This window comes from Diabrotica undecimpunctata, chromosome 1 (assembly GCF_040954645.1).
Source record: "Diabrotica undecimpunctata isolate CICGRU chromosome 1, icDiaUnde3, whole genome shotgun sequence".
Classification (NCBI taxonomy): domain Eukaryota; kingdom Metazoa; phylum Arthropoda; class Insecta; order Coleoptera; family Chrysomelidae; genus Diabrotica; species Diabrotica undecimpunctata.
The window spans coordinates 25,169,173-25,183,060 of record NC_092803.1 but is presented as its reverse complement, the minus strand read 5'-3'; the positions used below and the strand labels follow the sequence as shown (position 1 = coordinate 25,183,060).

The window sequence follows — 13,888 nt, the reverse complement described above, 5'->3', positions numbered from 1 at the left end:
CGGGAAGATGGTCGAGTCTCAGATAATTCCCGTGGTATGTCGCAATCTACTTATAAATGAACTTGTGGCTGCAAGAACACGGTCAAGTCGGCACTAAGGAATCTGCAACTGCATATTCAGTGTTCGATTCGGCTGTGAATGCTTAATAAGTGAAATAGGCGGAGCGATTGGGAGGCCTACGGGGGTCATAGATGTAGTGAGATCCACCTAAAAATTAGAAAGAAATTTTTTAAATAAGTTGCCTGCCTGTTTAATTATAATTGGTCAAAAGCAGCCAGATGTACACAACACTTGAATTCCAAATATTGTCTAACAGTGGCGGCTTTTGGGGGTAGGCAGGATAGGCCGGGCTTACCCAATAATTTTAAGAGCTTTAAAATTGAAAAACATATATTCAAAAATTATGTTAATGCATGTAAATAACTTTTAAATTTACTAAATCACTTAATACGTTAGCGTCCGTTAAAACAACTATGTTATTATATTGCCACAGAAAGCATCGAATCGTATTCAGGCATTTTAAATATCATTAATAGGCCCGATCGGAACTGACCGACCCAGCTCACATAAGATCCCCGTACAAAAAGCGTTTGAAGTTCAGCAGCTTGCCGGACAACGATTTATATTGTCGTGTTTATGCTTGCTGTTTAGGCACCAGGTGTACGGTTGTCCAAATAAATTTAAAAAAAAATCGTAAAATTCGAAAAAAAGATTCCCACTCTCACAAAAAAAATATGTATTACACACACGGGCGGCTACAGAATTTTTTTAGGGAGGTCATGGATCTTAAGGGTGATTACTTTTCTCAGATGCAAGCTCACTTTTAGTCCTACCACCAATAGGATAAGTGGGTTTCCAAATATTTTTAGGGGGGGGGTCATGACCCCGTGACCCCTCCCTCTGGATTGATTGATTACACATAGCTGTATGTAATTTGCTGGCTTGGCCTATCCAAAATTTTACCACACCAGCCGCCACTGTTGTCTAAACAATATTTATATTTATTTTGTTGTATTTTTGTTTTTATATACAAATAAGAATACATAAATAAATAAATTTAAAATTAAATGGAGTACTGAAGTGCTTTTATTAGAATCTTTTGACTATGTTAGTACTATTCCATGGAAAAGATGTATCAATCATGTAGTTCAAGAAATAAAAATATCTAAATCAACCTATTCTTTTGTACGTATTTTTCCCACTTGATATTATTTCTGTTGGTGTTCAGAATGCTATTTGTTGTTCTGTTTTTAATTTAAAAGAATTTTTAGACAAATTAGCCACCCTTACTGGAATTATCTCATCTATGTTTAGAATAATAAGGCACCTGGCTATTAAAATTACTTCACTAATGGGTTCCTTGCTTTCCACAACGCCGAAATGTAGACCTTTAGGTTTTTGATTCAGTCTCACCACGACGATACTTTCAGAATTTTGAGGAATTTCTGTATCCCCCTTACTATTACTCTTACTTGAGGTATCGATTCTTCCAAATTTAGGACAACTTCTTCATTTTCAATAAACAAAATTTTATTTTGAAGATTCCAAGAACGCATTCATCTTTAATATCGGCTACAAGAAATATATGTTTTATCAAGATGTTATCAATCTGTATGGTTGCCGTTATCTCTCCCTGAATTGCAATAGTGTGACCTGAAGTTGTTTCAAGAACTAAGTTTGTTTTAGTTGGCTGTAGTTTTCCATTTAGAAATCCGGTTTGAATAAAGAACGGTATCAATAATAAAGGTGCATTTTTGATGGTCAACGTAACCCTTAAGTAGTAAATTTTGTTCTTCCCCATATTAGTCGCTGATCTTTGAAAAATACATAGGTTTGTTTATTTGTAATATAAATTGTAAATTTGTATCCCCTTTACAATCCGCCTCTGGCGATACTCCTCCTCCCAAATTTATTCTTAATCGATTTATTATAGTGAGTAATAAATCAGCAGAGGAACGTTTGAAGTTGCCGGCCTCGTACTCGTACTCTGGGAGAAACATGAGGATTTTCAATTCGAATTTGCGTGGATCCGAGACCGTTTTAAGCTCAGACTGTAAAACACAGATTATGCACAATTCGAGTGATTTATCGTCGTTTAACGAGAAGAAAAGGTTCTGTATTCGGTATCTAAAGGATTGGGCGCAGAATGTTAAGATTTAGTTTGAAAAGAAAGATAAATTTTTCTTGACTAAATGTAAACACATCGAAGTAAGCCAAGCAAAGGAAAAAATAACTGGTGTGGACATTGCAAAGGAATGTCCAATGATAAATATATAGTAAAGTGTGCAATGAATTCAATAAATGCAAACTGAAGAAAGACTAAGATCAAGATCGATTTATCTTGGGTATCTGTCTAATTAGTTAACATTTATACACAAAAAAGTCAATACTTTTTTCAGAAAACGTGATTTCTAAGAATAAGAGAGAGCACAAGAGAGAAACATTGATATTGTTGATATTGTATATATAATAAAATCTTAATTATTTCGTATACTATAGTTCAACAATATATTGAAGAAGGTGATTCACTGACTGATTTCGAACTGATTCTTGTCCCTAAAGCAGGTAGTTATATGTGACGTCATCTGGCAATATCCCCTTCTCAAATAACCTAACCAAACAAATTTGACAGCTGTCACTTCCTATTACGTTTTGGCTGCGTTTAGTGTTGAGATTTTACGACAATTTTTTGTACGACTTGTGATTTCTTTATTGAAACCTGGGCAAGTAAGAAATTCACGGGATGACAAAGGTACCTACACAGATATCACTGTGGAATGAATTGTGAGAAAAAATAAAATGAAAAATGTAAATCTCATGAAAATTCATTGTACAATTTCTTGCAGTTAGCTGTATAGGTACCATAAATCAAAAAAAAATTATTTAAAAATAATAATAAAAAAACCCTATCGGGCTACACCACAGAAAGTTTTTGGAGTGACTATTCCGTCATCAGTGCATTTCTCGGTTTACATAGTGGCTTCAAACATGTAAACCTAGATATTATTGTTCCCATTTTTAGCGGCAAAGCACTCAATTGTTGAGATCTACGAACCCCCCTTTCAGTTTGGACTCTCAGAAGAGAAATTGACCTTTCTCTCGGCCGCTCAAAGGAAAGTGGCGTGATATAAAAATTCATTATCTCACGAGAACGAATAGAAATTCCCTAAGTGAATTTTTATACTTAGATTGCCGGCTGATTTCATTTGAGATCTCTGCGTTTATTTTAAAATCTCTATAGGCGAAAAACGGGGAAAACGAATTGAAAAGCAAGACAGTAAATATTTCTCCTTGAAAGCAGCACCCAACAAGTATAAGCAGACTCTTTTAAAACGCGAAAAGGTATGAACTATTTTCGATTTTTATGATTTACAGGGTAAAAAGAAAATGCTACAAAAGTAAACGTATAAGAACTAACCAAATGAAGTTGGCAATGGGATAAGACGTGAGAATTCTCTGAGCCTTCTATTTTTTAACCTGATCATGGATGAAATAAGCAAAGTAAGAATGAAAAGAGGATACCAATTTCAAAGGAATTTCTCAAAAAAAAAATACAAAATGCATGGATATAACAGCAAATCTACTAGGATGTAAATTGGAGCTGGGGGGTCAGATAATAGAACAAGTGATGGAGTTTAAATATCTAGGCATCACATTATCTAGCTAAGGAAAGCTCGAAACTGAAGTAAAAGATCAAGTGAATAGAGCAAACAGAGCCGCAGGCTGCCTGAATCAAACCATATAAAGAAATAAAACTATAGGGAAAGAAATGAAAGTCAGAATTTAAAAGTCAGTCTTCAGACATACCCAGCAGAAACACGATAAAAGCCAGAAAATCGATGGTAAGACACCATGGGGCAGAGTTAGAAGTACAGATATACGACGGAGATGCAAAGTCGAGAACATTAAACACTGGATAAGAAAGAGAATGACAGCAATAAAGAAGTAAGGACGGCGACTTTTCAATAGGAAGACGAAAAGTGGGAACGATAACTAACTGGAGGCACACTGAAAAATAGAGAGCCATGTCTATATAAAAAGAAAAAGAAGAAGACTTATTTCATGAAGTTTTTACAATGATTTACCTGACTATAATTTTACTTTCCTTTATTGAGTTTCTCTTATCTCTATTGGTATATCCGTTCTCAGTTTTTGATTTTGAAGCGATATCCTGATAGTCCTATTGAATTTCAAGTTATTAATTTTTCTAGATTTTGTTTTTTTTTTTCTTAAAATCAATGTTTTGCAGTTTGTCGCAAATAAATAAAACGTCATTATATGCCAACTTCTAAGCCTTTAATTGAGTTAAATTTTCATCAGTTAGTCCGTTCGGTTTTTGAAAAACAAAATACAAAAAAACAATTTCTGTAATAGTCACAAAGAACCAACTAAATTCTCGCTATATATGTTCACTCGACCGTTCGATATTATGAAACATTCCAGACGGAATGCGAATTTATGGCAACGATACATTACTGTTCCAGACATTCGTAAGATCAGCCCGAGGAGAAGGAACACATACCAGAACGCCTTTAGCTGTTTTTGAAATGTAGTTATGGCTAAACGGCTGACCACGGTCCGTTTCTCGGATATTTATTACGTTTTTCCAGCTCGTAACTAAAGCGACATCTTTGGCGGCCCAAGACATATATTGGAGGTTTGTGGGAACTTAAGATAAAGTTAGAGATGGAGAGAATACTACGATTATTAATTTGTAATTGGTATATTTAAAATAATTTAAAGAAACAAAATAAAGAAAAGAAAGAAAGAAATATAAAGATTTAAAACTAACGATGGCCTTGACCATTTACCTCAGTTGTTTCTCCTAAATGGATCACTTTAAACAAAGGATTTAATAGTCCAAGTAAGTTAGATTTTTACTCGACACAACTGTATAGACGAGTTTGACACTTGAAATGTGTAATATGAGATATGAAAAAAGACTCTCATCTAGGGATTCATCAATTTTTTAGTGGAACTCTTCCTAAATAAACAATCAAAATATCAAACCATTATTTTGCTCGTAACCTAAAAATTTTTCTATTTAGAGATTTGAGTACAACAGACAATTTTTTTGGAAAAAATAGATACACAAAATGAGATATGCTAAATTAAAATCGTTGTTTTTGAATATTGTTGATAACTTTTTTATTGTTATTAATATTTGTTTAAATGTTACTGAACTTGGGGGTCTTATCTTGTTTGAATTGTGTGCCAAAGGTGGGTCAGATCGCTTGAATGGTTTTTGCGAAATTTAATTTCTTTAAAGATCTAGATCGGTTTAAAGATTTAAAGGCCTTTAATAAGATTTTTTTAAAATGAGCTAATTTTTAAGGCCGGTGTAGATAACTTAACTAAATGTATCTCAATAATCGGAGCTTATTTTCTTAGAAGACGTATATTAATAACCTATGAAAAAAACGGGTGTGGCAGTCCAGTGGGACTGCCGGTAGAAGTTATACTTCTATACACGCGTTCGCCGTTAAAAATGTATATAGGAGTCAATCTGCACAATCATTACATATGTAATGCTATAGGTAAGAGAGAGCAGAAAGAGAAAAATAATTAGTTATATAGGTATATGGTGCATCGTTCGCTGTATATAAACACTTGACCTGTAATAGGAGTATAGTAAATGAAGGATTGTATCAATATTTTAATGAAAATATGTATTTTTATTTTTATATATGTATAAAAGAAGTTGAATGCAAAAAAAAATTACACATACTCTGCAGTAAAATTCATTGTTTATTTTGTTATTAATATAAAAATTACAATACAATAAATACACTGCAACATAATTCAATATAATAATACAATATAAATTAAAATGTAATATGTATTCATAAGTATTTAAAACTACCAATATACATAACTTACTTTACGAAGATAAAAATAAAAAACCAACAACTCGATTTATGTTGTAAATTTTCATTTTATTTTAAAATTTATGTTTTTTGCGTATATTACATATATTTAATAAGATTAACGTGAGGTTTTTAAATATTTCAAAAATAAAAAAAGGAAATTCATAATTGGGATTCGAACTCACAACCACCAGCGTATGAACCAAACACGTAAAGGATTTGCCAATTAGACATGACACTAACGGATTTCAAAATTGACAGTTCTCGGTAAAACAGTGATTATTTTGAAATACAAATGCCTAAAATAATTATAAACGTTTAATTTTAAATAATACAAAACATATCACATAAATAATAATATTAATACATATTATATTATATATAATATTATATATATATTTATATATATACAATATTATATATAATATAATATTAAATATATATACAAAAGGAACATTTTTATTCTCGAGAGAGGAAGAGAGAGAAAATATATCTTCTGTCTCTCTCTTACTCATTATCTTACATATGTAAGGGTTTCACAGATTTACTCTCATGCAAATTTCCAACGCCGACCGTGCGTATAGAAGTATAACTTCAAAAAAATTATAAAATGACATTTATTTACACAAAATAATTTAATAATAAACACTACTTTTTAAGCTTATAAACATTAACAATAATTTCGTAGAATTTAGTTCAAATTAAAAAGCAAGAAATATTCGGAAAGCTGTTTAATAAGCATAACTTTTAGAAAAAAAGGTCCTACGATCTTTAGGAGCCAAGATAAAGCAACAAAATCAGTGTTACGTTAATTAACAACGTTAAGGGCCGAAATTAACTCATCGTTTACGAAAAAAGTCAAAGTTTGTAACAAAATTTTTAGCAAACAAAATTATTGAAAATTGTTTAAAAGGTGTGTTGTAAACAAAGTACTTTTCGTTCGGACTAGAGTAAAAGGGGGGAGGCTAGCCGAATGAAGAGCCAGTCGCGCTCATTAAAAATCCAACACAGTTTCAAGATAGAGCACTCAAGAAAAAAATGACATATCTCGGGTTATACTGGACTAAATTTGCTTTTTATTTTTTTAAGCTGGGCTACGACGTTAAAAGAATAACCTTTATCGTATTTTCATTGCAAAATTATCCAAGACAAAGCAGCTTATAACTACCGGATGTACCGGGATTCTCATAATATTTTGACCTCCACTTATTTTCCTTAATTTCGGGAATACAACAAAAGTTTCAAATAAAAGTTGTATTATTTTATCTGTACCGACCAACAATGTAGCAAAAGACCAAATTGTGTATACAGGGAGTGCCCAATAAAATGCATCTTCAATATTTCAAATGGGACACCCTTTATTTTTTTATAGTTTTGTTTTATAGTGTGTCTCCCTCATTGTGATGCATGTCCATATGCTTTTCATTTTCTTGCGTCCCTAAAAGCGTTTGGAAATAGGTTTTTCAGACTGATTTTATTTCTTTTGGATCACTGGTTATTTGCCCTTTTTGATTTCTGCATAGATTTGTTCGGGGTTTGTATCCTTCTCTTAAATTGCGTATAAGTATATCTGCCTATCTTATATTGTTGCTTTGAAGATTTTCTTTCATTTTCTGTATATTGCCGTTTTCGTATTTTCTTTTCTCGGTTCGGCATATTTTATCGGCCCTCCGTCTTGCATCTTGGTAACTTGCCCTTCTTTCCATATATTTCTTGTGTTCTTCATTTCTTTTCTGTATGGCCTTATTACACTCGTCATTGAACCATTCCCTTTTTGTATTTTCCTTTTTCTTGCCTATGATTTTTCTTGCTGCGTAAATATATTTTGTTTTGATTTCTTCCCAATGTTCTTCGGTGCCTAGACTGCCTGTGCCTGTCAGTATTTGTGTTATTTCTCTTTCATAGTTTTGTTTGACATCTTGTTGTTTCAATTTTTGTATATTTAGCTGTTCTGTTCTTTGTTCCTGTCTTTCCCTCCTGTTTCTCTGAATTCCTCATCTGTATTTTATATGTACTAGGAGATGGTCAGATCCGCAGCATGCTCCTCTTCGGCTCTTCACATCTTGTATGCTTGTTGCGGCCAGTTTGTTTATCAAGACATGATCAATTTGGTTAGCGGTTGTTCCTCCAGGCATAATTCATGTCGCTTTGTGTATGTCGGGGTGTGGAAAAAAAGTCGAACTTATAATCATGTTTTTTCTATAACTCGATAACTTAGTGAAAAATTAATATTTTAATTTTAACAATTTTCAAAATAAACCTAAACTCCATTTTATAAAATACCAAAAAGTTCTTAATAATAACTGTATAGCAACCCATTATTTTTTAATTCTTAATTTTGTGTCCTTCTTTTTTTCAAAAAAGAAGGACACAATCAGGACACAGAAGGACTTATTTTCATTTGAAATCAGTCGAAAGTGATTACTCTGTAGTTTGAGGGGTTGCTGCATATAAATATTATGACGGCGATGGTCCTTCAGCTAAAGGTGCTCCGGGTGGACCTCGTGTCTTGGAGTTTTATGTTATTTTTATTCAAAATCAGTCGAAAGTCATTACTCTGGATTTTCGAGATCGCTGAATACAAATATAAGGATGAAGATGATCCTCACTACCTGGTGCCGAAGGTGGACCTCGTTTCCTAGAGTTTTATGGTATTTTCAATCGAAATCAGTCAGAAGTAATTACTATGAGGTTTTCGAGGTTGCTGAACACGAAGTTGATAACGACAATCTTCGTCGAGCTACCTGGTGTCAAGGGTGGATCTCGTATCCTGGAGTTTTATGTTATTTTCATTCAAAATCAGTCTAAAGTAATAACTTTAAGATTTTCGAGGTTGCTGAACACGAATATTATGACGGCGATGGCCCTCGAGCTCAGGGTGGACCTCGCTTCCTGAAGTTTTATGTAATTTACAGATGTTTTATCAAATAAAAGTTAAAATATGATTTCTTGAATATAAATACAATTAAATACATTAAAATTTATTTCTTTCTCATCATCTTCTGTATCAGATAAACGACTTTCATTGTAATTCTCCATATTTGTGCAATTTAAACTAGCACTATGCCAAAATGCAAACCAAACCATTCTTTCTACGTCCACATGTGCTATCATATAGTGAACCAGGAGGCTGTGTCATCTTCGCTGGCTTATAGGAATTTTCTTTGAGCTCCCATCCCCAGTCTGTTACATTCAAAACTCCTTCTCCATACAACTAACTATGCACTTGTAAATACACTCTTTTTAGATGCTGTGTGATTGCTGTCAAAATTTTACGAACGTTTTTATTTTTGAAAATAGCCATGAGATACATCCTATACAGATATGTCACAGGCTACTGAATTAATGGTCTATATTCATCCGGTATATTAGGCTTTTTGAAATTTAGTGAGGCACCATAAATGGCTAAAAGTAATTCTGAGCCATGCTTAACTATTTTCTCAACAGACAGACCAAATTCTTTGAAATGTTTTGCGTCCTGGGCTAAGTCGGACTATTTTAAAACGTTTTCCTTAAAAGAATGTGGTAGAAGCTGCATCGCAATCTGTAAACGCATGTAAAAATAAAATACGCTCCAAAAAAGATGGGTTGAGATTTAAACTTTTCGAAGAATATACTTCTTCGGCTTTACTTCGTGAAGCCGGTTTCAGAAAGAAAATTTTAGAATTAGTTGAAGTGAAAGCAGTGACTAGTACTAGAACATCGTTATATTCTGAAACAACGTCTATTTTCTTGTTAACATTTTCAGCTGTTTCTATGGCAGTAGTAACAATAGTCCTATCTGCATCAGCTGCACATTGTATAGATTTAACGCCTGCTTTAGACAATTTAAATTGTAAAATTTTAATATTATTTTTAGTTAAGTTTAGTTCAGAAATTTAAACAAATTTTAATAAATAATAAAAAAAGTGTTAACAATATTTAAAAACAGCGATTTCGTTGTTAATTTTACAATAATCTTTTTATTTATCATCCGATTTTAATTTATCGTATCTCATTTTGTGCATCATTTTTTTTTTCTGAAAATGTCTCTTGACCTCAAATCTCTAAATAAAGTTTTTAAGTTATAAGCAAAATAATGAGTGGCGTTTTGATTGTTTATTGAAAAATATGTCCACTAACAAATTGATGAATTCCTAAATGAAAGTCTTTTTATATTATCTCATTCTAGATATTTGAATTGTCAAATCCATCTACACAGTTATGACGACAAAATTTTTATTTTTTACTAATTTATTGGTTTATAAAGAGTTTTTGAGTATTGTAATAATCTTAAAGAAACATTAGACACATCATCTTAAATAATGACAATTTCATCCTCACTTATCGTGGCCTATTTAAGAAGTAATAAGAAAATTGAGTTTAGACATCAAAATAAATCTTTATTAAAGTAAATACATAATATTTTATAAATTCTCACATAGTTCAACAAGATCTTCAGAATTTTCTTCAATTTTTTTCTTCCACAGTGGATCTATATCATCCCAAAGTGATTGAATCGCTTCTTCTCTCTCTATATGGTTGAACCAGAAGTCAATCTTGGGATCCTTTAAAATTTCGTGAAACTTATCTTTAGGTAAACTTACAAAATTGTTTAAGAAGGTGCCTGCAAATACTCCAAACAATTTTAAGTCGTGGACACTTTGCACCAGGTCATCAAAAGGAGTTATTTTTTCTAGATCGATATCAAAATTGTGCAATATCGACCTAAGATCGGAATAGTAGACATGAAGAAGATCTTGCATGCGTTTTTCTAAAACTTCTTTTGTAGCATTCACATGTAATAGCATTAGTATATCTAAAGCTTGTGGTGCATACCTTATCAACTGGAAATCTAGAAGAACACAGTGTTCTAGCTGCTTATTTGAGTCGGTTTTGTAAAAGAGGTTAGTCCTCCATAAATCACCATGTGTTATAACGTTTCTGTACTTTCCAGATTTTTTTACAACCTCGTAGATTTCATTGAGCTTTTTAACTGCCTTTTTTTTAAGTTCTTCTAAGGAAGTATTAACTAAGTGTGGATATCTCTTCAAAATACACGCAGCATGCTGAATGTGTGCTTCCGTTAACTCATGTGGAAGAAACTGACTCTCAATAACGACACCTGGAAAGTATTGGTCTATTTCTACTTTTTCACCGAGTGTTTTGCTCAATGTTTCTTCAAAAATTATAGACAATGAATGCATTTTTGCCAGCTGTTTAATAACGAATAATAAATGACTATACTCACAAGTAACTTTTTCAATAGAAGAATATCCTTCAAAACCAAGATCTTTTAATACTATAAAGTCTTCACCCGCCATATAACATTCAGCCAAGAAGTCCAAATGCACTGCCCCTAGTTGTTTTAACGTTGAGACGAACAGTTTGTAAAATAAAAGCTCTTTGTGGAATGAATGCTTGGTGAGAACTTCATGAAGATCATTTGGTTCCTTCGGTAGAGCTTTAATAAAATACCTGTAGACATATTTTTTATCGATCGAGATTTCTAGCTTAGCATAGTCACTTAAATAACCACCACAGTCCACTGCTGATTCTAAACGATATCCTGTAATTTTGTAATTACTATCTGGAAATGTATTTTTGGCGATTTCATATACTTCTTCTCGTAAAAGAAACGGTTGTTTCAAATACTCAACCAACTCTTCAATCAACACTATCACATCTTTAGAGTAATTTAGACTTCTCTCCTTTGTTTCGAACATTTCTAATATTATTTCTAATTTTACGAAAGGAATGGAGTACCTTATGATTTTGTTATATTCTTCTTCAGTTAACAATGATTCTACTTGTTTTAATTTTATCAATTTTTGAGTTATACCATGGTAGATGATTTGTATAAGTTCTTGAAAATGATGAAACCTCTCGTCTTGATTGGTTTGTTGAAATATAAGTTTTAAACATTTGAAAATTACTTGCCTTACTCTGTCATTTTCCCTTTTGTTGTCTTCAATGGTTTTTGTTTTTAGGAAATTTTCCACTAACGTCATATCAATACCATGACCTTTTTGTTTTAATAAGCTGCATAAAATTTTTAAATCGACAGACTTTTTCGAATTCACTATTTTTTGTTCTTGAACATAAAGCTGTTCAGGTAGACTTTTTAGTAATGTTTTAATAGTAATGATATTCATACTTTTTGCTTGTATTATATTACTATTACAATTGAAGTAGACTCTTTATTCGAACTATATATATTATGTTTTAGCAATATGCACGTAATACTTTTATCTTCAATTTAGTTTGTTTCATGTTTATTTAAAAAGTTTGTATTTTGTTTATACAAAATACTTGAATATATGCTTTAACATTACCCACGCAATATTGTTATCTTCAGTCTAGTTTATTTAATATATACAATATACTTAGAAACATCTGTGAAAAAAAGTTTATCTGTTTTAAATCGTGTGAAATCAGTATTGGTCTGGATCACATTCGAGTGTCACTTTTCACATTAAATAGTAAGCTTTGAAAATAAATCTCAATAATTGCAAGTAAAATTATGTATTTTTTTGTATTTGATATTTCAACCTGCAATTTGGAAATATGTAACTGTAAAACCTATTAGGTTATTAGCAGATGAATGATTTGATTGAACAATTTATTTATTTAACTACTTACAAATACAAATATTGTTTGTAACAAGTTAAAAATACATATTTTTTTTTTGTTCTTGGCTTGGACAATTGTCATTCAGCCAGTCGCAATCAGCATGAGCTTTATTATCGAATTTAAATATGTATATAAATATTTAAGGAATTAGTGAAACATGATTAATATAATAATAATATAATTATTCCGTACTTAGCTAATGTACATACTATGTTAATAAATACTGTATTATACCTTTATTATAATTTAGTTATTGACAGACGTCCTTTGAAATACATAGTGTATACATCTTACAAATAAAAATATCTACCTACTATGTTAATAAATACAACTATGGTAATATATATATTTTTTTTCACTACGTTAGGACATAAACCCGATTCAACACCTCGGAGGTTTAGATCCTCTTAGTGATTGTTTTACTGTATTTTTAATTTTTTTGTAATATATTTTTATAGTCTTTTTTTTATTTTTTTTTAATCAATTTTTTTAAGTATTTTTTTATATTCCTTTTTTTAATCTTTTTTTTTTATTTTTTTTTTATTAATTTTTTTCTAAACATAGGTTACAATAATCTAATTACAGGCATACTTTACTATCAGCCAAAACGGTTATCAAGCAGTCAAACTTCATTAAGTGATAGTAGAAAAAGAATATTAACAGGACGTGGGATGTTCTTGTCCATCATTCTTTTAATTAGGTAGTTGGTGGGTTGTTTATATTTTTGACATTCAAAAAATATTTGGTTTAAGTCACTTTTAATCTGACAGTCTTGACAAATATCGGACTCTCATATATTTATTTTAAATAAATGTGCAGGATAACATGCATGGCCAACTCTAAGTCTACTGATGGTAGTTATATATTTGCGAGGGAGGATGAAATTCTTATACCAAGGTTTTTTTTTGGAATATTTGGTTGTATCAAACTATATTGTGTGGTTGAAATACTGCAGTACTTTTCCCAGTGTGCTTTCCAGTTGTTCATTTGTTCAGTTCTTGAACAAGCAAATGCACCTATAATGCAAGGCTGATAGTTGGTTAGTGTTCCATACATATGCTTTTACATTACACACGCAATATTGTTATCTTCAATCTAGTTTAGTTAATATATACAATATACTTAAAAACATCTGTGAAAAAAAGTTTATCTGTTTTAAAACGTGTGAAATCAGTATTGGTCTAGACCACATTCGAGTGGCACATTTCACATTAAATAGCTTTGAAAATAAATCTCAATAATTGCAAGTAGAATTACGTATTTGTTTGTATTTGATATTTCAACCAGCAATTTGATAATATGTAGCTTTCAAAAAAACTTATAAAACCTATTAGGTTATTAGCAGATGAATGATTTGATTAAAAAATTTATTTATTTAACTATGTACTTACAAATACAAATATTGTTTG

The 13,888-nt window shown here is 31.4% G+C and overlaps 2 protein-coding genes across 12 annotated transcripts in view; one reads left to right on the top strand and one right to left on the bottom strand.

Annotated features, from left to right (window-relative positions):
• The window catches only part of LOC140446660 (uncharacterized), a 710,626-nt gene that overhangs the window by 431,921 nt on the left and 264,817 nt on the right, over positions 1 to 13,888 (top strand). The gene's annotated exons all lie outside the window — the stretch shown is intronic.
• LOC140442311 (uncharacterized) lies at positions 10,274 to 12,014 on the bottom strand. The gene has a single exon (XM_072533389.1). The coding sequence runs from the start codon at positions 11,999 to 12,001 to the stop codon at positions 10,274 to 10,276; it is 1,728 nt and encodes a 575-aa protein (XP_072389490.1). The 5' UTR covers positions 12,002 to 12,014.

Excerpts from the sequence above, each read along its gene's own strand:
- LOC140442311 (XM_072533389.1), bottom strand. The coding sequence starts at position 12,001 with ATGAATATCATTACTATTAAAACATTACTAAAAAGTCTACCTGAACAG.